The sequence below is a fragment of the Branchiostoma belcheri genome, unplaced genomic scaffold (genome assembly GCF_001625305.1).
Source record: "Branchiostoma belcheri isolate BF01 breed outbred unplaced genomic scaffold, Haploidv18h27 scaffold279, whole genome shotgun sequence".
Classification (NCBI taxonomy): Eukaryota; Metazoa; Chordata; class Leptocardii; order Amphioxiformes; family Branchiostomatidae; genus Branchiostoma; species Branchiostoma belcheri.
In genome coordinates, this window is record NW_017803886.1 from 139,873 (window position 1) to 163,534 (window position 23,662).

Genomic DNA, 23,662 nt, shown 5'->3' on the forward strand with positions numbered 1-23,662 from the left:
CCGCCATCTAACCACCTCCGAACTAGCCATAGCCGGCCCACCCTCAGTTTTGACCCACTGGACCACTCATAAACTTTCTAGGATCATAACTGAATCAACAATGTTCCAAGCTCAATAAAAACGTATGAGAAGTTATAAGACACATCATACAAACAGAACTCATAGAAGGAATTTTGTTTCCGACAAGAGATGTCAAAATGTCGCATATTTATATACGCCTGGGGTCAGTTTTGACCCTATACGGTGGTTTGAGGGTAAAAAGTATTGTTAACTCAATTTGTTATTGTCAATGGCTGTTTACATTTACCTGTATTTTTTAATTCAATGTATTTGGGCTGTTATCATGGTGTATGTTTAATACCATTGTATACCATTGTTAAACCTACCAAGGGAAGTCTATGACATAAACTATCCACACATCCATGCTACACGTGCTGAGGCAACATGCTGATCAAAGCTTCTTGCGTGCAACGCCAAACAAACCAGTCTAATTGTCATGTCCACGCCAGTGCGCCGAAGATGGTATTTCTAAGGCCACACCGAATTAATTTTATGGATGACATCCGCGCGCGCATTGATTTTCGCCTGTTCTCAAAAAAAAAAAGAATCACGTCCTCGGAGGCTCTAGGCCTGGGTAGTCAGTCCACGGCTTGTTGTATACGTCGCTATGTACTGCCGCAAATTCACAATACCAGCTTTGTATTCCTGTGGTTTAGCAGCATTTTTATTTTTGGCCGGAATTTTTTTATTCGCCCGCGCACACTAGTTTGGTGGTCGTCAGAGGATGGCATCCATAAAATCAAGTCGTTGTGGCCTGTTCCACATGACCAAACAAATAACCTATAGAAACGGCACTCCTTTGCGCACTACAATAGCTAACCTTACATATTATACATACTTAGGGTCTTATCTGATAAGTTTGTCACAACAGAACAACAGAAAGCCACAGGATATTAAGCTTAGGCGTCCCCGTATTGGTGGGATCTTCGCTTGACCAAGTTTACTATAGCCTGTGTATACACAAGCTCTCGGCTGGAGGTTAATGACCCCCACCTAGGGCGGCGGCCGCCAGGAGCGCGATTTAGTCAGGCTAAAGTTTACTATAGATAACGTGTTGAAATGACACGCCTAGTTTGACTTTTAGCAGGCAGCTTTTTCAACATACAGACAACGGACCACAAATTCTCTCCATGTGTTTAATGTCGAATGTTGAATGTCCGCTGTGCAAAGTGTGCATGAATTATGACCGTACATGCAGGGAAACATTAAACACATAACATTGTGATACAATTCACAGACGCATAATATTGCACAGTTTCCTTAAATGTTGCACAGTTTTCCTTAAAATCATTACAAGAATTTCTCAAACGAGAACTTAAAAGTTAACAGAGGTGCATAGAGGTGATTTTTAGAATGTACGGAGCTCAAATTTAGAGTGTATGGCGGTGATTTTTAGAATGTATGGGGGGGGGGAGATTTTTAGAATGTATAGAAGGGATTTTTCGAATGTGAAGAGGAAATGTTAGTATGTATAGCTGTAGGCTCCGTGTAGGTACAGAATTTAGCATTTATTGTTCTAAAAGTGTCTTTGTGAAATGTTTTTAAAAAAGATCATGTCCACCGAGGCTCTGGTCTGGGTAGTCCATGGTAGTTAGTAACAATACGGAGCCGGGCACCCAGGCTACCTAAGCTCCACGACTCAAGAACTCAGTACATACGAACAGTGCCGAGACTGCCGACTTATAACTTCGGCAAAAGCCAGCATGTGCCGGCCTGTTGTATATGTTGGTATGTACTGCAGTAAATTCACAACACCAGCTTTGTATTCCTGTCATTTAGTAGCATTTTTATTTTTGGCCGGATTTTCTTTTATTCGCCCGCGCGCACTAGTTTGGGGGACTTCAGAGGATGTCATCCATAAAATTAAGGCGGTGTGGCCTAAACCTGAAGACAAAGTGGGTGTCGGCTCCCCTAGCAAAACATAGCAACCACCACTGATCCCAATTTTCCAGATTTTCTCCATTGTTTGCATTGTGAAAACATCCCAAGAAGGGTGCCGCTGACCCAGGCTCTCATCAAGACCAATGAGGTTTAAAATCTACCTCCTTGTCACGACCCCCTACCTACCAAATATCAAAATAATCCATCCAAGCATTCGCAAGTTGTGCCGTTGACAGACACACAGTCACACACACACACACACACGCGCGCGCCCACGAAAACGTAACCTGCGAACTTCTTGGCAAGGGTAATACATTTTTCGCCAATACAAAAACTTAATAGCGAGTGTCTATTCAACATAGTCACATTTTAGACTTGCAAAAAACTTTCCAAATCCAAATCTTAAGAACTATATATATGCTAAATACATACATGTGTGTATATATATATATATATGTATAGGTTTAAATTNTAAGGCCCACACCAAATTAATTTTATGGATGACATCCGCGCGCGCATTGATTTTCGCCTGTTCTAAAAACTCGTTGTGGCCTGTTCCACATGACCAAACAAATAACCTATAGAAACGGCACTCCTTTGCGCACTACAATAGCTAAGCGTAACACCTTAACACACCTTACATATTATACATACTTAGGGTCTTATCTGATAAGTTTGTCACAACAGAACAACAGAAAGCCACAGGATATTAAGCTTAGGCGTCCCCGTATTGGTGGGATCTTCGCTTGACCAAGTTTACTATAGATAACGTGTTGAAAATGACACGACCTAGTTTGACTTTTAGCAGGCAGCTTTTTCAACATACAGACAACGGACCACAAATTCTCTCCATGTGTTTAATGTCGAATGTTGAATGTCCGCTGTGCAAAGTGTACATGAATTATGACCGTACATACAGGGAAACATTAAACACATAACATTGTGATACAATTCACAGACACATAATATTGCACAGTTTCCTTAAATGTTGCACAGTTTTCCTTAAAATCATTACAAGAATTTCTCAAACGAGAACTTAAAAGTTAACAGAGGTGCATAGAGGTGATTTTTAGAATGTACAGAGCTCAAATTTAGAGTGTATGGCGGTGATTTTTAGAATGTATGGGGGGAGATTTTTAGAATGTATAGAAGGGATTTTTCGAATGTGAAGAGGAAATTTTAGTATGTATAGCTGTAGGCTCCGTGTAGGTACAGAATTTAGCATTTATTGTTCTAAAAGTGTCTTTGTGAAATGTTTATAAAAAAGATCATGTCCACCGAGGCTCTGGTCTGGGTAGTCCATGGTAGTTAGCAACAATACGGAGCCGGGCACCCAGGCTACCTAAGCTCCACGACTCAAGAACTCAGTACATACGAACAGTGCCGAGACTGCCGACTTATAACTTCGGCAAAAGCCAGTATGTGCCGGCTTGTTGTATATGTTGGTATGTACTGCAGTAAATTCACAACACCAGCTTTGTATTCCTGTGATTTAGTAGCATTTTTATTTTTGGCCGGATTTTTCTTTTATTCGCCCGCGCGCACTAGTTTGGGGGACTTCAGAGGATGTCATCCATAAAATTAAGGCGGTGTGGCCTAAACCTGAAGACAAAGTGGGTGTCGGCTCCCCTAGCAAAACATAGCAACCACCACTGATCCCAATTTTCCAGATTTTCTCCATTGTTTGCATTGTGAAAACATCCCAAGAAGGGTGCCGCTGACCCAGGCTCTCATCAAGACCAATTAGGTTTAAAATCTACCTCCTTGTCACGACCTCCCCACCTACCAAATATCAAAATAATCCATCCAAGCATTCGCAAGTTGTGCCGTTGACAGACACACAGATACACAGTCACACACACACGCGCGCGCGCGCCCACGGAAACGTAACCTGCGAACTTCTTGGCAAGGGTAATACATTTTTCGCCAATACAAAAACTTAGCGAGTGTCTATTCAACATAGTCACATTTTAGACTTGCAAAAAACTTTCCAAATCCAAATCTTAAGAACTATATATATACATATATATATATATATGCTATTTTTTTTTTTACAAATTTAAACCGTATCTCACCTTGCAGTTGGTTATCAAGATGAAGATTGAAGATTCTGTCTCTGAAGTGTCCGTCGGTGGCGTCTAGAAGACGGTGTCTTGATCTGGAGTCACGAGTCGTCGTCTCCCCGCAAACTGCCGGCGTGGGTGAAGTCACCCGCTTTTATAGCTTCGAAGTCAAGCCGCTACAGGTACATCCTGTCTCCACATGCATGGCCACATCTTTTCTTGGAAGAACTTGAAAGAAATCTGCCCTGTCATTGTAATATGTACACCTGCCGTATTCGCGTGAAGTTAGCATGCGCAGAAGAAATTAAATTTCAAACAGCATGCATTTGCAAGTTTACACAGAAACTTTACAAAACCAACGGCAGATTGTCCGTCATAAGTACTAGCCTGGTTACCAAACCTATTATAGCTCCCGAGATTTTAGGAATTTTTCAATAGAATAAATGTCCTGTAGAAATGACTGGTGTTGGCAGAAAGACATAAACGTTGAGTATACGTGAGTCGACTTTAAAAGAAAACCCTAGTACTACATTTTTGTAATCATCCACAGTACGAGGGGTCTGAAATCCCCCTACACCGCGTGAAAGAGGTGAATCTGGGCCAAACTGGCGGATCACACTAGGAACGGAAGGATTTGCGGAGGGAAGGACCCAGGCCAAATCTTCACTAAAAACACTTGTTTCACATGCATTTCCGCCATATTGTTATGTGATATTAATTCACAGCAGATTAGGAGAAATGTAAACTTGGGCCCTCAAAGCCATTTCGTCACTTCCTTTTTTTTACCGCGGACTACCAAGAAGAACTCAGGGGTTCTAAGTTAACATAAGTTACGTAACTTGAGCCCGTCGTCACTGATCTGCGCGGTTCATATACTTCGTTATTCACCCGTGATCTGTTCTGTGAAGAGAGGAAGTATTCACAGGATGTTTGATCGCGTGCAAAGGGTGTGACGTCTGTGTGAAAAAGTTGTTGTTTTTGGCCTTTCTTTGTGTTTGTGTGTCTGTGTGTGTGTCTGTGTTTCCGGACATTTGCGGCCAGCATAACTTTTGAACCTTTGAATGGATTATAATGATATTTGGTATGTGGGTAGGTGTTAGGTAGGCAAAGGTCAAGGTCGATTTTGGGCCTCCTGGTGGCTGACCTTAGTACTGCAGCAGAACGGTTTTTGTATCTTTTGTCCTGGACATGCTGTGGTCTTGATTTTTTGAGTGACGTCACTGAATGCCATCCAATAGATTTCTAGCGGCGACCGACTCATGAATAATTTATCAAGGCCCACTGACCCGGTTCTTTCACTTGTAGAGTAGCCAATTACCACTGATCCGGTGGCACACGATGGACGAAAACACGTACTTCACACCCATTGTTCGTCGATATAAAGCGCTTATACATTACAAAGAGAATTTTCGTAGGACTGCCATTTCTTTAGTTTGCAGCATGTGTATTGAAAACGGGTATCTTCATAATTCTGCTGGCTGTTTGTATAAGAACGGCGCAATAAAACAGTTTTCTATACCATCAGGACTTAGCAGATAACACGCAATGAAGCCCACTTTTTACGCAGATTGTAGCACTACGTAATGTTACACAAACTAACAGTAGATGTTTTAAGGAATTCACAGAAATGGCAATGATAGATAATGTAAGGCAGCCTTAACTTACCTTATACTTTGCAGCCTAGATTTTACCAGTGATGAAGCGACAGGGAAAATAAAAACAGGTCTAGGCATTCTATTATAGGCCCAAATGCTACAAAAGGAGCCATGAAGTCAACACAATCAGTTAATATGTAAACATTGAATTTTGAACTTTTAATCAAACCAAATGAATGATAGATGGCAAAACTGTAACAACTAGGAAGAAAAGGACTGTTGGGGGTAGCATTTTTGAGTTGATTCAGAACCTGAATCTTTTTCTTGTTGTTGTTGAAAAACAGAAAAAAATGAAGAGGCGAATCTGAGAACCGACAAATTAAATTGGTGTGGCCTTACGTAACCTGTAAAAAAACACTCTACAATGTACATGCCGTACATTGTATACAAATATAGACTTTTATTTCCGACACACAAGGATTCACAACCAAATATCCATCAGCTATACATGAAGGTCAAATGGGACATTTTCCATACAACAGGTATGAGAATTACCACTGGGACAGAGGTTGGATGTTTGGTTGTCCAAACTGTCACTGACACAGAACAATATTCATCATAATAAGTTAGCTACTGTACAACAAGTCCAGTACTCAGTACACACATGTATAGTCCAAAGACTTGTCACAAGGCCAAGCCAAAATTTCTTATAAGTTATGTATTTGAATGTATTCTGGACACCAAATATTGTTCATATCAATGATTATTTTTTGTAGTTTACAGTGATATTTAAATTACAGACTGATGCTGTACATAAAATCATATTTCTCTACAAATCAGTCATTATTTCGGTTAAATTACTATTACTGTATACAGCAGCATATAACTCTTTATCATGATTCATACATTGGAAAATACTATATTATCTTACATGTTTACATGCAGCACAATATGTTTCTGTGGGACCCTAAAGAAGGGCTTGCACTTACGATGATTGCTTTCATAGAAGTTCCATGCAACACTGACATATAGCATTATAAATTTTAGAATATTACTTTGTACAAGTCATACATCACAGTTGTGGTCAATATAATGTACTAATACCTACAACTATCTTTTTACATTGTTCAATACAACACATTAAATATCAAGAATTTCAGCAAACATTAAGAAATGATTATTACAAATTCTGCACACACCTATCTAATACGTTACATAGAGGCACAGAAGTTTGATTGGTAAGATTTTGAAATCTTGGAGAAGTCTTGTTTTCTTGGATGACACTACACTAGAGAACTTCATTCTCAAGAAAAATACTCAACAACTGCTCACACATTATTATAAGGTGGTACTGTGAGGTGGGAGAACCATGATCCCTCAACAAAGACGGGGGGCGCCACAGACTTTCTACAAACCACATCCAAAGCAAACTGAGTCACGTGTCATCTGCATAACGTGACATCACAGAACTGGTGGACTGCTCATTCCTTGACAAAGACTGGAGTTGTAATGTGTTTGAAATTGCCGACTAAACTTGTTCCATAACATTTTTCATATGTTTTTACGATAAAAAGAGTTTGTAGGACAAACTAGCCACAGTTTGAGTTAGGTACTGTTGGCTACTAGCCACAGTTTGAGTTAGCTACTGTTGGCTACTAGCCACAGTTTGAGTCAGCTACTGTTGGCTACTAGCCACAGTTTGAGTTAGCTACTGTTGGCTACTAGCCACAGTTAGAGTCAGCTACTGTTGGCTACTAGCCACAGTTTGAGTTAGCTACTGTTGGCTACTAGCCACAGTTTGAGTCAGCTACTGTTGGCTACTAGCCACAGTTTGAGTTAGCTACTGTTGGCTACTAGCCACAGTTTGAGTTAGCTACTGCTGGCTACTAGCCACAGTTTGAGTTAGCTACTGCTGGCTACTAGTAACAGTTCGAGTTAACTACTGTTGGCTACTAGCCACAGTTTGAGTTAACTACTGTTGGCTAGGCTGTAGAAGATGTCTGAAGGCCTGTACTTGTGCAGGGGTGAGAGGGCGTGCGTCCTGACTGAGGCGCCGTACCGGTACAGGCTGGCTGGCCAGACGTCTGCGCGGCTGCAGGACCTTCCTCTGGTCTCCCTTCAGCAGGTACTCCTCGTGAGCGTGCTGCATCTTAGCCTCAAAATCACCGCCCTGAGACTGAGGGAACATGAAAGAACCAATGAAATGTTACTGAGGAAAAACCTTCCAAAAAGGATTCACCAGATTTATGATTTACATGATTGTATGAAGATTTACCAAATTTATGGAGGGATTGACATAACAGGTGACTATCACCGTTTCAAGATGTCTAACCTCAGACCAGGCTGTACCATTCACACCTGGGAGGACCCCTGCTCTTTTCGATAAGTGTTGTGGGATCTTTAACATGCTCAAGGTGTGGATCCTCTTAAACATTTTTAACATTCGACTAGTGCAGCCGAACAGTAGCTGACCTCACCAACCACAGCAGACCTTGTTCCCAACCAACACTAACCGTAACCACAGTTGGGGGGAGTTTGGCTAGTATTTGGGAGGTTATACTGAATATTCCACTATGTGTGACAGGGGCTTTAACCATTAACACACCGTTTGGCTACCCAATCCCTATTGATTGTGGGTTTAAAGTGCTCATGACACCAAAAAATGACCTTATCTGATTGTAGTTGACATAACTAATATTACCTGGCTAACAGACACTGAGTTTTACAATAAATATGCACGGTTCTCCTGTTACATTCGAAATTCTAGTGCCCAACCTTGGAAAAGTCAGCAGAAGTCAGTCCTGGCAGGCAATTTGCATCTGTACATTTTATTTTTGCGTATCTGTATTTTTTCCTTGGCTGATGTCACCAAGTGATGTCAGCTCAGGAACAAGCACAGAAATGCAAAAATAAAACAGAGAATCTGATGCAAATAGAGATGCCTGGAGTTTGAGAAGTTGGAAGTTGGAAATTGGGAAGTTTGCTAGAGAGTCTCCAAAAATCCACTTTTAGAAGCCCGTACAAACTTAATTTCTCAGTCATCATGATTGATACAAACTTCAAGTGACTATATTGTATGTACACTTCCGATATTTGTATGTATTTTACTGACTTTTTTGGTGTCATTTGGTCTTTAAGCAGCTGGGAGTAGGTTTAACTAATGTCAAGTGACCTACATGTATGAATTTATACTAAACATGAACAAACCTGTCCAGGTTGGTCCAAGTCCCAGGATTTCTTATCACTGCTGATGTTTTTCCCCTCCCGCTGGTCATCAATGTCAGGAACCACCTGTAGTGGGCCTGTGATGGCCGACATCGACTGCCTGGGGACAAAAACAATGTTATTTCATAAACACGAGTGGCTTCTTGATTTAAATAATGTCAAGGAAAATGCAGATCAGGAGTAATTTCTTTCAGAGGGCAACAAACTTTCTTCTAAAAATACATGTAGTTTCATCAGGCTGGTAGATCCAATATCCAACACACTTTTATTGTTTTTTCCCAAATCAGGTGAAAATTAATGCGTGCCCTGATGTCAACCGCAAAAATTACTTGCTGTGGCCTTAGGGTACATTAAGAAAACCAGAGTTCCATGATCTCATACCTTTACCAAATGATGTTAACCCTTCTGGTTGACAAATTATACAATAATTTTAATCATCGATTTCACAAATAAGAGCCTCATTTGCATGTACTATATAAGTTGATTATATTCTCCACCCAATGGCAGCCTTATGTTAACAAAAAAGGCTATTCTAGTACTTCCTCATAAATCATGCAAATGAAGTCATACTTCAAAAGGAGATATCCCTTTATTCCACTTAAAAATAATATTCAACAGGACGGAAAAAAAAGACATGGGCATTGCTGCCCCTAAAACCCCTTCTAGCTAATTTCTACCAATTTGTCGGCAACCAAAGAAATGGAGGGGGGGGGGGCATCTCTGCTACATGTATATTGCTATATATATGACATTTAGAGTTCTCCCGTAAGTCTGAATAGATGTGTTTGCTGTTTCTCGATACCAGCCCAGATTACATCTTTTTCCACAGAAATGAGTCTGGCTCTTGCAGAAAAACAAAATACCATAGGCAAGACGTCACACCACGTCACCCCTCCAAATATTCTTCCTTCTCAGACTAATCATGGTATCCTTGTGTATATGCATGCTCCTATAGCTTTGACGTTGGTTGTTGCACTGCATATCTGTCTGCAGAGTCGAAATGTACGAGCAGGCAGAGCCTGTCCGGTCACCTTTCTCCGGCCCCGGCAGCCACCAAAGCAGCGGGCCGCCGCCCCAACCCTGCCCCGTCCGTCAGAGTGGTTCACGCGGGCGTGTCCGCCATGACAACGGCGCTTCTGACAAGCAGCGGGAAGACCAGGACATGTCCTCACACACGTACGAAAACGAAGACCAGGACACGTCTTCACACACGTACGAAAACGAAGACCAGGACACGTCTTCACACACGTACGAAGACCCAGAGGAGGTGAAACGTAATGCAACGTCTGCAGGTAACCGACACTTTTCATACCTGCCTTTTTACAATGGATATTTGTACTACCACAAGAGCTTTTTTGCTGTAGAGAGGGTATATGAACACTTCCCAACTTTTGTATATTTTGCTGTATGGGTGAATTTGATATTTACATGTTGACGTGAGTGATTATCAGTGAGCGAAATATGCTTTTCTACCAGACCGCTCGTATCCGGGTGGAGCGAGCGGCCACCGCGGTGTCTGTAGCTTCCTCCACACCCGCCGCAGCTGCCTAGCCGCTGGCATCGTCGTGCTTCTGGGCTTGGGCGCCGTGGGACTCGCCCCTCTGACGTTCAGCAACAAACAGGTAACATTCTTGTACTATAAAGCCTGTTGTCTAGCTATTTTTCTCATTGTCATCAACTTTTTAAGAGGGTGCAAAATATTTGCTGCTGTTTTTCATGTTTGTTTCCTACGTTAGGTATTCTGACATGTGTATACACGTTTGTAGGAAATATCTAAATTGTGGAATACTGTTGACACCTTAAAACACGACCAAGACGTCATGCGCCAACTGTCTGCCACTGTTGATGCCTTGAAGCACAACCAAGATGCCTTGAAGCGCAACCAAGTCGACATGCGTCAACTGTCCACCACTGTTGACACCTTGAAGCCCACCCAAGACGACAGGCGTCAACTGTCCACCACTGTTGACACCTTGAAGCCCACCCAAGACGACAGGCGTCAACTGTCCAACACTGTTGACCCCTTGAAGCGCAACCAAGTCGACAGGCGTCAACTGTCCACCACTGTTGACACCTTGAAGCCCACCCAAGACAACAGGCGTCAACTGTCCAACACTGTTGACACCTTAAAGCGCGACCAAGACGACATGCACCGACTGATCACCACTGTTGATGCATTGAAGCACAACCTGAACAACGAGCGCAGCCGGACTGCCACCTTGGAGCAGCGTCATCACGAGATTGGGCAGACCTTGAGTAAATTGTTTTCCTTATATTTAGATTTTGGTAGATTCATTCTTGATTGATGAAGCATCTATTTCATGTATGTCTTGTTAAATGATGAAACTAAACAAGCAACCACATTGAATGCTTTTAAGAGAGCGCTAAACACATGACCCCTGCCTGACTCATGGACTGACTTATCTTTCGACTGGAATGACACGGACTATGATTATGTCTTATGATTTTGACTATTTGTTTTGGTTCCAATGTTTTGTTTCCAATGATTGACTTACTTGTACTCTTTGTTCATATTATTTATTACCTCTATTTTTAAATTATTTGATTGTCTAATGGTATGTCCTTTGTAACTTGTTCTGTTGGCTACCTTGGAAATCAGTTGTCCTAAACTGAAGGTACCACCCAACCGTTTTTAAGATCAATAAATAAATAAATGTCATAGTTTTCAACATGATCCTGATGTTACTGATACAAGACTTGACACAATGTTTTCCAGCATCTTGCCCCAAAGATTACACCAAGTGGCGTGGAACCTGTTACAAGGCTTTCAGCATAGACAAAACCTTCGACCAAGCAGCCGCAGCCTGTGGTAAAGATGGCGGCACCCTCGCCATGCCCCGAGATGCCGAGACCAACGACTTCCTGGGCTCCCTGATCATCCGTTGGGCAGCTTACTGGATCGGTCTGCACGATCAGCGCAAAGAGGGAAGGTTTGAGTGGGTGGACGGTTCTGCACTTGGGCCGTACAACTTCTGGGAGCCAGGAGAACCGAACAACGTTTGGGGCAACGAAGATTGCGTCCTTTACTCCCCGTCATACTCATCCCGGAAATACAACTGGAACGACTTTGACTGCCAGAAGTCTCTTCACTTCATTTGCCAGACTGCTCCAGGTACTTATTGTTAGTATCTTTACTATTTCCTAAAACCCTTTTATCTAGTAAACATGGCACAGCTTAAGGACCCATCAGAATAACCGGCAGACCATCATTGCTCCTCTCACAAACAATGTCTGAACTAAACCATTCTACAGCTCATCCCTTATACATGTAATTCTGATCTTTTTTTCAGGACGTGCATAGGCAACAGGTTGACGTCTTACCACTACTGTGCAGTGGCTCTCCGACCATCCGCAGTCAAACTTACTATCTAGTAAAACTGCCAAATAAATTAGTAGACATAAATTTAAAACTAATTTGTAAAACGTTTGACTAAAGGTTAAGTATTTTTCCAAATGTTCAAAAGCAAATCACCCTTCCTTCCTGCATACTCCATCTCTCAGGAGGAAGTTCCAGGCTGAAAGCTTCTTTTCTAGCACTGCATCACATATAAGGAACAAGCTTCCTTGTGAATGCTTCCCATATTGGTACAACCTTAAACATTTTCAAGTCTAAGGTAAAGAAACATCTGTCTTTACAGTCCCTTTTTGTAACCCAAAACATGTGAGTGGTTTGCATGAGCCTTGTTTGAGGTGAAAATTGTAATAAAAACTAGCATAAAATCTGCAGACTCTGAGGAGAAAAACTATATGGAATGTTAGCAGTAGTAACACTTCAGTCTCCACACGGAGAGAATATCAAAACCGGAAGTTCAGCTGCAGTACCATAGGAAGCTGCTAGGGGGCCCAAATGTAATGCACAAGACTAAAAACGTGAACAAACAGCAAACAAGAAACCTTCGCCATGGCAACAATTCTTATTGCCAATCTGTGTTGTAAGAAATAGAATATCACCTGGGGTGAAAGTATGACATGCAGATAGAGATAGAACGGACATGTCTACCCTATAAATCCCTCTATTTCACTTCAAAAATGTTATTCAAAAGGAAGAAAACAGAAAACATGAGTATTGCTGCCACTGCCATCTAGTGTAAACAATATCTACTATTTTGTCGGCAACCAAAGAAGTGTGGAGGGGGCTTGGGCATGTCTGTTACATTTTATGTATGACAACGTCAGTGCATGCGCACATGTCTGTAAAAGTCACAAGATTTTATCGATTACAATAAGAATTCTCTCTTCTGTTTGAATAGATGTGTTTGATGTTTCTGCCTACCAGCCCAGATTACTTCTTTTTCCACGAAAATGAGCCTGGCTCTTGCATAAATACAAAATGCTATTACATCACCTCATCCCATGTCATTCTTCCAAATATGGGCAAATGTAGCCTTACTTTGTCAGACTAATTAAGGTATTAGTTGCCATATTCATGAATTTTTGCACAGTTATACACTGCGTGACAATACAGTGTGCACAGTACTGCCGAAATGTACGAGCAGGCAGAGCCTGTCCGGTTGCCTTTCTCCGGCCCCGACAGCCCACAAACCAGCGGGCCGCCTGAACCCCGTCCCGTCCGTCAGAGTGGTTCACGCGGGCGTGTCCGCCATGGCAACGGCGCTTCTGACAACCAGCGGGAAGACCAGGACACGTCTTCACACACGTACGAAGACGCCGAGGAGGTGAAACGTTACACAGCGTCTGCAGGTTACCAGCACTTTTCATACTTACTTTTTACAGTGGATATTTGTACTATCAGTACAAAATATTCCAAGTGTATGTTAACCTACATGTACTATTGCATAGTTTGCTGTATTGATAAATTTATTGCATAGTTTGCTGTATTGATAAATTTATGACAAGAAAACCCTTCATTACTTACTCTTACTGTACGCCTCGCATGTAAAATTCATCAGCTGGGTACGCGAACGTTCTCGCCCCGAATTTGGTGCGGTGGAATTTACAGCTTCGTCAAAGGTACACTTTTCCTGCCACATGCACAACGGGCCTCATTTTTGGAAAAAATTATTGTGTTTCTCACATCAGTCCTGAAAAATAGGGTCGTTGGGTACAAATGTAAGAATCGGGGCCTCATTTGCAAAATTAATATGAAAATACCGTTGTTCCTTGGTTCCTAATGGTAAATTAAGGGACCCGGTATTTTATCATATTCTGACTTGTGACATGTGTAAGCTAGTTGAAACTGGGGATCATTATGCATAATATATTATGTACCTTTCAGAGCGATTCGCATAATGAAGGATGAAATGTTAAATGCCTGGCCTTTTTTGTTCATGCGGCATTTTCAAAATTAATAAATATACAAGTTAAAACTTGTATAATTTATTAATTTTGAACATGTTGAATTGGTAAGTGATAACCTGAGCAAAATATGTTTTCCTACCAGACCGCTCGTATCCGGGTGGAGCGAGCGGCCGCCGGGGTGTCTGTAGCTTCCTCCGCGCCCGCCGCAGCTGTCTGGCTGCCGGCATCGCCGTGCTACTGAGCTTGGGCGCGGTGGGACTCGCCCCTCTGACGTTCAGCAACAAACAGGTAACAGTCTTGTACTATAAAACCTGTTGTCCAGGAATTTTTCTCATTGTCATAAAATTTTTAAGAGGGAACGAAATATTTGCTGCTGTTTTTCATAAGTTTGTTTCTTACGTTCGGTATTTTGACATGTGTATTACACGTTTGTAGGAAATATGTCAATTGTCGACTACTGTTGACACCTTAAAACGCGACAAAGACGTCATGCGGCAACTGTCCACCACTGTTGACGCCTTGAAGCGTGACCAAGACGCCTTGAAGCGCGACCAAGACACCTTGAAGTGCGACCACGACATCTTGAAGCGCGCCCAAGTCGACATGCGTCAACTGTCCACCACTGTTGACGCCTTGAAGCGCGACCTGGACAACGAGCGCAGCCAGACTGCCACCTTGGAGCAGCGTCTTCATGAGATTGAGAAGACTTTACGTAAATAGGTTTTCTTAGTAGATTTTGTTAGATTCATTCTTGATGAAGCATCTATTTCATGTATGTCTTGTTAAATGATGAGACTAAACAAGCAACCACATTGAATGCTTTTAAGGGACTGTACGATATTTACCGGGGGGGAGGGCCGGTCGTCTGAGGGGGGAGGGCCTATGAAGAAAAAATTTGAGCCGGGGGGAGGGTCTAGGAAAAAATATTTTAATTTGGGGGAGGGCCTAGGTAAAAATTTTTTCCAAGATCCCTTTAACTCTACAACGTTTTTATACACTCTCAAAACATGATTAACGTCTGTCCCATACATATCGTAGCGATTTGCCGGTCATTGGAATCGGCAGAATTTTACGTTCCAATAATATCCATCCCTATCATTATTTTTTTATGTATTCGCACAAATCTCCCACAGTCCTCTTCAAAATCTTGCGTGGATGTCGGATGTCGACGGATTTATTAATTTGTTTGTTTTTTTAAACCAAGGACTATTTTAACATTTATATCTATGTCCCTCCAAAGTTAATTGAAAACAACACGGAACTTGGCAATATTGTTTCCCTGTTTGTAATAAAATTGACGCGGAAGAAGTTCGTGGACGAAAGGTAGGCTAGATTTATTTCGATTACACTGACTGACCGTAACGTTACTGTCTTTAATAGCTCGATGTACCAGCGAAATTTGTGCTGCCAAATTTGCCCCTCAACATGCAAAACATGGGTTGAAATTCAAAACAAAATTTTTCCGGGGGGGACATGCCCCCGCCCAAAACCCGGGCCTACTCAGGCTCTAGTGGCGCCTTCGGCGCTTCATGCGGGGAAAATTTTCAATCAAAATCTCGTCCTCCCCATACGAAATTTCACTCTCTATGATTCACGCCTGGGGGAGGGCCTAGGAAGAATTTTTTGAGGCGGGGGGAGGGCCTAGGAAAAATTTTTTGGACCTGGGGGGAGGGCCTAGGAAAAAATTTTTTACGCTACCCCCGGACGACCGGCCCCCTCCCCGGTAAATATCGTACAGTCCCTAAGAGAGCACTAAACACATGATCCCTGACCTCGTGGACTGACTTATCTTTCGACTAGAATGACACGGACTATGATTATGCCTTATGATTTTTACTATTTGTTTTGGTTGACATGTCTTGTTTCCAATGATTGACTATTTGTACTCTTTGTTCATATTATTTATAATCTCTATGTTTAATTATTTGATTGTAGTATGTCCTTTGTAACTTGTTCTGTTGGCTACCTTGGAAATCAGTTGTCCTAAACTGAAGGTACCACCCAACCCTTTTTAAGATCAATAAATAAATAAATGTCATAGTTTTCAACATGATCCTTTGCCTGCATGTTGCTGATACAAAACTTGACACAATGTTTTCCAGCATCTTGCCCCGAAGATTACACCAAATGGCGTGGAATCTGCTACAAGGCTTTCAACACAAAGAAAACCTTCGACAAAGCGGCCGCGGCCTGTGGTAAAGATGGCGGCACCCTCGCCATGCCCCGAGATGCCGAGACCAACGCCTTCCTGGGCTCCCTGGTCATCAATTGGGCAGCTTACTGGATCGGTCTGCACGATCAGCGCGAAGAGGGAAGGTTTGAGTGGATGGACGGTTCTGCACTTGGGCCGTACAACTCCTGGGAGCCAGGAGAACCGAACAACAAAGGACAACAGGACAACGAAGATTGCGTCCGTTACTCCGCATACTCATCCCGGAAATACAACTGGAACGACTATGACTGCCAGCGGTCTCTTAACTTCATTTGCCAGACTGCTCCAGGTACTTATTGCATCTTTACTATTTCCTAAAACCCTTTTATCTAGTAAACATGGCACAGCTTAAGGACCCATCAGAATAACCGGCAGACCATCATTGCTCCTGTCACAAACTATGTCTGAACTAAAACCATTCTACAGCTCATCCCTGATAATGCTGATCTTTATTTCAGGACGTGCATAGGCGACAGGTGGACGTCTTACCACTACTGTGCAGCGGCTCTCCGACCATCTGCAGTCAATCTTACTATCTAGTAAAACTGACGACTAAATAAGTAGAGTCATAAATTTAAAACTAATTAATTTTGTAAAACGTTTGACTTAAGGTTAAAGTATTTTTCCAAATGTTCAAAAGCAAATCACCCTTCCTTCCTACATACTCCATCTATGAGGAGAAAGTTCCAGGCTGAAAGCTTCTTTTCTAGCACTACATCACATATTAGTATATGGGACAAGCTTCCTTGTGAATGCTTCCCATATTGGTACAACCTTAAACATTTTCAAGTCTAAGGTAAAGAAGCATCTGTCTTAATTTACAGTCCCTTTTTGTAACCCAAAACATGTGAGTGGTTTGCATGAGCCTTGTTTGAGGTGAAAATTGTAGTAGCATAAAATCTGCACAGGAGAAATACTGAATGGAATTTTACGAAGCAGTACTGTACTATTTTAGTAACACTTCAGTCTCCACACAGAGAGAATGTCTTAGGTCATGAGATATCAAAACCAGAAGTTCAGCTGCAGTACCATAGGAATCCACTAGGGGGTCTAAAATCTAATCATTTCCAGGTCTCATCAAGACCTACCCACCTACCAAATATTAAGTCAATCCATTCAAGCCTTCTCAAGTTATCGTGTTTACAGACGGACAGACAGACACAGACACACACACACGAACGCTAACGAAAACATAACCTTCTTGGCGAAGGTAATTATCTATGTGACAAAGAACACCCATATGTGAAGTGGCATACACTGTACATGAAGCTTTTGGCTAAAACAGTGCATTTGTCAATGAATACAGACACTTTTTTCCCCTCTTTTTAACACAGCTTGGGAAGTACCCCCCATTTCAAAATGTTGCCAAAGCCACTACTTCTAAGTATAAGATTAGATACCAATGAAGGCCACAAGGATGTAAACCAAGTCTGACCATGTGGCTATAGTTGTACTGAGGTAGTCCAGTACTTGTGCAGCGGACAGTCTGGTGTCAGCGTCCAGTACTAGCAGCTTCTGGATCAGGGTGGAGATGGCGTCAGACACTCGGCCATCACTGAAACAGAACAACACTTCAGTCAGACACTCACTCACACTCACTCACTATCTGCTTTAACAAACAGTTCCCCACCTCCTAAGGATTTTCCATGTTTGTACACTGATGCTGGGGCCACCATTTGGCTCTATCGTTTGGATTCAAGCTGGACAAATTCTTCAAATTGTTGTTTTCTACTTGAACACTGCATAGAACTGTCGATCTGTTAGGAGTTTCTCTTCATTCTGTGGTGATGCTAGGTTCTGATTACGAAGGAATTTTCAATGGCAGGTTGGATTTTGGATGGTAAAATTGGAGCTGTGCAGGTATTTCTGATGTCTACAATTATTGTAGAGTGTAATTTACCAACTCAGATGAACTTTCATGATTATATACTTATTTTTTCAAAGACCAATGTACAGACATGACTCACTTGGGTATGTTGTACTCGGCGGCTTTGATTTTCCTGAAGAGTTCCTGAGGCACGCTGTCGTAGAAAGGAAACTGTCCATACAGCATGGTGAACAGAACCACGCCCAGGGCCCACATGTCACTGGGCTTCCCAAGGTACGGGCGACCTGGAGGGGGGGCGGCAAAATAAACTACATTAAAGAGGTTTATCAGTCACGTAAAGATTAACAGTAATGACGGTTGGCCCAATTTATACACAGCTTTTCCCGACGTGTCCAATATCTGTCGGAACGGCGCTGTCGGGACGGCTCTATACACATCGCCAGGAAGTATAGCCGAACACCCGTGGCGCTTGGATTACGTAGCCCAGCTCAGCCAACCTTTCCTAAAGTTTAACTAAAATAACTCGCTGCTCGGAGTTTGTTAGCCTGTGTTACACAAGCTCTCGGCCGGAGGTTAATATTGGGGAGCGGCAACTTCGGGGCGGCCGGCCGCCAGGAGCACGATTAGTCAGGCTATGAGTTTCTTATCCCCTAAAACATTTTGGGCATTTTAGGACTTATTATAGATGCACGAATAGCGAGAGGAAGCATCTACAGTACTTGTATTCTACCTGTAACTTCAAAGTCATTGCTCGCGGCCCATACAGTAGGCCGCGGACCGTAAACTCATCCACTGAATACTACGTCACTGTCACAGAATATTGCCATATCCGTAGACAGAAAAGATTGGGCCTTACCCCTGTCTCTAAGGAGGCAGTGAGGCCAGAAGACCCGCACAAGTCTCCATCTAGTCAGGTGTTCTTGCGAGACTCAATCCATGATCAAGTGGATGTCGAAAATTTGGAGGTAGGTGTTTTTGTCACCTTTCAAAAGTCACTATAATGGTCAAAGATATGCAGATAGATGACATGACTGGCACCCTGAAGAACTTTCAAAAGTTACTGATTGTAGAATATTCTACTAACAACTTCAGAAGTCTCTACATTCACTGTTGTAGCCAGCATCCATCTTTCAATCATTTGACAGAATTTTGCAGCTCTTGACAGACAAAAATTTTGCCCAATCTGTCATGTTTGATGGACAAAAATTGGTGTGTAAAGATCGGTGAGAGATGACATTAAACTAAGCTATGGTCACTTTGGTCAAAAAAGGGGTAGGTAATTTTCCCGACCAGCCTCGTAACCCCTGCTTCTCCTATTGGGTCAGTTAGTCCTCACTACTTGTGAGGATGTTTCTGACTCAGGGAGAAGAGTTGCTGTTACAGTTACAGGCTAGCTCTATGCCTAGAAGTGGCCAAATGGCCTTGCATTGAGCGACACCGTTAAAAAAAAAAAGCTTAGTCTACCAGCAAAATTTGCCCCTCAAAATGCAGAAAATAGCATTTGAGGGGGTCATTTCTAAAATTTCCATGGGGAGCATGCCCCCAGAGCCCCCAGGTCTAAGGATTTCTCATGTAGAGGTTTGTATGATCATTTATCTAACTTGGCCGGGGATCAAACTCATGACATACCAAATGCAAGGCAAACACTCTACCCACTTGGCCATTGCACCAGTCTTAACAGAACCACACAACAAACATACAAAGAACTCAACAACTACAGATGTACATAAACGCTCCTCACCACTGAGAACATCAGGACTGATGTAGGCAGGGCTGCCCCGCTGGTCCTTCAGTAGGTCTGTCTCACACACCAGGTGTTTCCCCAGACAGAAGTTAGTAATCGTCACTCTTCTGGTTCTACAACACAGATAATACTGCAGAGTTACAAGGAGATTTCAGAGATATGTGATCTCATTTAGGGGGCACACCCCAGTTTACTTGGCATTTCTATTCAAAGCTGCACACCCTCAACTCTAGCGACCATCTCTGCCGTGGAATAATTCGGAAGGAGAATAACTGTATATGGGACAAAAGGATATCTCTTCAGCTACAAGACCAGCTGAGTTTGGTTTCTTCAACCTTTTTAAGTTTGGTAAAATCAACGGAAAAAAAACATTTTTTTCACTCCAAAATTAATGCATAAAATTTTCGCGTAGGATAATCCCATAGAAAAAAAATTTCCGGCAGAGATGACTGATGCTGGCAGAAAGACCCAAGCCTTGACTATACCCGAGTAAATTATAAAGAAAATTCTAGTACACTGTAATTTTGTAAACCGTCCACGGCGCAAGGGGTTGCAAATTCACTCCTAGGAAGGCGCAGAGCGAAATCTAGGTCAAACGGGCGGATTACACTTGGTGCGCAAGGATACCCGGAAGTAAGGCTCGGAGCCAAAAGAAATTTTCACCCCAAAATGACCATTTCTTACACTCTTCAGCCATGTTGATGTTTAATGATATTTCGTTGCAGTTTATGAGAAATGTCACCTCAAACTTGGACCCTCAAAACCCTTTCGTCACTTTTTTAGCACGGACTATCGCGGACCCCTGTCGCTGAAAAACTGGGGTGTGCACCGTTTACTGTACAAAAGCAAAGTTAAGATGAGGAAAAGCTACCGGGCTAAGTTTTTTACTTGGAAGCACTGGTGTCCCCAACCAACAAAATGTTGGCGCATCAAGAAAAATCTAGGTGCAACACTATGAAGCTAGATCCTCGTATTGAACGTACATGTATACAGCACATTGTACACAGAAAAAGAAATGCGTAGTGTGGAATTATCGTGATCACATCAAGAAAGAAACATACAGTTATGATATGACTTTAAGCTTTGTAGTCCATGATACAGACATTATTATTAATAGGGCATGCAAGTTTTGATGGGAACACCAGGTGCTCTTGTGAAAAAGTTCTAGGTACACTGCTTAATTTTTGGGAGCAGTCTGAAAGGCTGTCCATGAAAGGCAGAATAGTTTGGTTAACTTATTGCATTGAAGGAATTGAATTTACAACATCAGCAAATACTCTTAATGGAACAACTCATGTATTTTGGTATATTTGACACCTTGATGCTGATGATCATATACCTTACTCTTACTCACCTCTTATTGAGAACCATATTACCCAGTTTTAAGTCTCTGTGTACAATATTTTTCTGAAAAAAAAAGAAGAAGAAATATAACGTGAATATCTTCTACATGAACATTGTTTTTGGCAATGGTTTCTGAACAGTTTTTAGTATGATCCATACTTTCTAAATTCTGAGTGGTGCACCGTGCAGGTAAAATTTATCTGGTGCAGGTAATTTTCAATGTTACATGCAGCAGTGCAGGTATGCAGATAAAAGGATTTCAAGCCCTCCTTCCTATAGCGATGGTCACAACCCGCCGTACGTGCTTTTTTTCTGTACGTTTTTTGGGAGGCTACGTCTGCTACATTGTACGTTTTTTTCTGAAAACGTGGGGAAGGAGTGGCGTCTACGCTCGTCACTCGCACGTCACTCGCACGGGTGCACAAAGTGTAAGAGTATGGTCTGCACCCCAAGTCTGGCCGTGAGCGGTTGCGTGCATCGTACGTTGCGCAAGTGGTAAGTGAGTTGTACATGCTTGCAACGCACGATCTCCGTGCGATTGCAACTTTACCGTAAGGAGGCCGTACTCACACGTGCTTCTTCCGCACGACGCGTACGGGGCACGCGCGTCGCCCGTACTCGCACGCATGGGTGGTGAATACGCAGACTGCACGTAGAAAAAGTTTTACACGCACTTAAAGTTCTACGGCGTGTCTGCGTGCTCCCAAATCCATAGGATTCCGTACGGAGGTGGTACTCACCACGCACGGATGCCCTACGTTTGCCCACGTTTTTGCACGTAGACAGCACGCAGAAGCACGTACGGCGGGTTGTGACCGTCGCTTATCATGTTCCTATAAAGATCATGCACACTCTTACGCCAAGAAGCAGTTACTCAAGCAACTGGATATGATTTGGAAATGGTCACAGACGTTTCAGCTAGTATCCACTAGCTTTCGTCAGTGACTGAGAGACCAGAGGAGAAATGCAGGTTTGTAAGCACAAACTATTGATTGGTATGCAAATAAAGTGAAGACAATTTTTTGGAAGTCGAAAAGGGAACAAAAGTCAGACACTCTTAGTCTTACCTTGTGTAGTGCGTCCACTATTCTCACCACGTCGTAGAAGATGACGATAGTTTCCTTCTCGGACAGTTTTTTCTCCTTGATGACGTAGTGTTGCAGGTTGATGAGGTCCGCTGTCTGGTCGCTAAAGTCGTGAGCACACAGACAGTCCAGCACCAGACACAGCCGCTTCCTGATCCTCCCTGGTCTGTCTGCCAGGTGTTTAGTGGAACTGTCTGTAGGGGGTTCCCAGGCTTTCTCCTGGTGGGGCCAAATGAACAATGACAAAGAAAATGATGACTATTGCCCTATTGGGGCTAAGGCCAGACCAATTTAATTTCTTGGTTAACGGATTCGCCCGCTTCATTTTTTTCTGATTTGCAAATCAAAATTAAAATTTAGAATCAACTGTAAAATGCTCATAATTTGCCCTGAACAGTTGAAAACAGTCCTTTTCATTCTAGTTGTTACAGTTATTCTATCTTTCAATGCAATGGTATCATAAAAAGTTCAAAATTCATTGTTTAAATTTTGAACCAGCCTAGTGTGTTGACTTCCTGGCTCCTATTGTACCATTTTGGGCCATAATAGGATGCCTAGGCCTGTTTTTATCTACTTTTTTTTGCCTGCCCGCTCCATTGCTTTTCTAGAAAAATCCGTTAACCAAGAAATTAAATTGGCGTGGCCTAAATGCAGCTAAAAATAAGTGATAAGGAAACTATGCAGTGCTCTACATGTATAATTCATTTCTATACTTTACATGCTTCTTCTCTCTTCTTAAGTTTTTCTATTACATCGTGGTTGACTTAAGATATAAAAATTTATAAGAAAAAATGAAATCTTTTGTTAAATATTACTTACATGTATTTCTTTCATCAAGATATTTTTCCCTTTCATACGTATTTCTGTAGGTCCTTAACTTATTTTAAGGCAATTGTTTGGACCATAAAATAAACAGATAAACAAAGAGTGCACCATGAAAAGCCCGTGATGATGCACCACTCCCTCCTGGTCGTGTAACAGAGACAGTAGGGAGTACTCTGTGTGGAGTAACATCTTCCCCTGTTTGTCATCCTGAGTCTCCCTCCGACCATCCTCCAACGTCAGGATCTACAATAACGTGGAATAGAAGGCTTTGTGTAAGGCCATGTTAATTTCATTATATGGATGACATCCTCAGGAAATCCCAAAACTGATGCGAGCATGCAAATAAAAAAAAGTTTGGCAAAAAAAAAGTTGCTTTCAAATACGAAATCTACGTGGTTTTCAAGGTTGAACAAATGACACAGAATATGGTTTGGCGAATAATCTAGTCCTCAAATTCATTTCTTTACATTTTCGTCTTTTTAATTTGATTTTGGCATTCTACGACAATGGTATCGTTTTC

At 42.2% G+C, this 23,662-nt stretch overlaps 3 protein-coding genes across 3 annotated transcripts in view; 1 reads left to right on the forward strand and 2 right to left on the reverse strand.

Moving 5' to 3' along the window:
• Nucleotides 1-4,225, reverse strand: part of LOC109472501 (sulfotransferase 1A1-like) — a 13,333-nt gene extending 9,108 nt beyond the window's left edge. Inside the window, exon 1 of the mRNA XM_019772280.1 lies at nt 4,017-4,225. The gene's annotated coding sequence lies outside the window, so the exon portion shown is untranslated. The remainder of the gene's footprint in view (nt 1-4,016) is intronic.
• Nucleotides 1-16,824, forward strand: part of LOC109472494 — a 116,328-nt gene extending 99,504 nt beyond the window's left edge. Inside the window, exons 5-13 of the mRNA XM_019772271.1 lie at nt 9,820-9,986; nt 10,059-10,116; nt 10,301-10,446; nt 10,591-11,080; nt 11,562-11,970; nt 13,425-13,546; nt 14,247-14,392; nt 14,540-14,816; nt 16,207-16,824. Of these exons, the coding sequence (XP_019627830.1) occupies nt 9,820-9,986; nt 10,059-10,116; nt 10,301-10,446; nt 10,591-11,080; nt 11,562-11,970; nt 13,425-13,546; nt 14,247-14,392; nt 14,540-14,816; nt 16,207-16,634 (2,243 nt within the window). The 3' untranslated portion in view covers nt 16,635-16,824. The remainder of the gene's footprint in view (nt 1-9,819; nt 9,987-10,058; nt 10,117-10,300; nt 10,447-10,590; nt 11,081-11,561; nt 11,971-13,424; nt 13,547-14,246; nt 14,393-14,539; nt 14,817-16,206) is intronic.
• The window catches only part of LOC109472499 (serine/threonine-protein kinase 40-like), a 23,607-nt gene continuing 5,942 nt past the window's right edge, over nt 5,998-23,662 (reverse strand). The window contains exons 7-10 of the mRNA XM_019772278.1: nt 18,284-18,428; nt 17,752-17,871; nt 8,807-8,924; nt 5,998-7,775 (exon numbers count right to left, since the gene is read on the reverse strand). Coding sequence (XP_019627837.1) covers nt 7,572-7,775; nt 8,807-8,924; nt 17,752-17,871; nt 18,284-18,428 — 587 coding nt within the window. The 3' untranslated portion in view covers nt 5,998-7,571. The remainder of the gene's footprint in view (nt 7,776-8,806; nt 8,925-17,751; nt 17,872-18,283; nt 18,429-23,662) is intronic.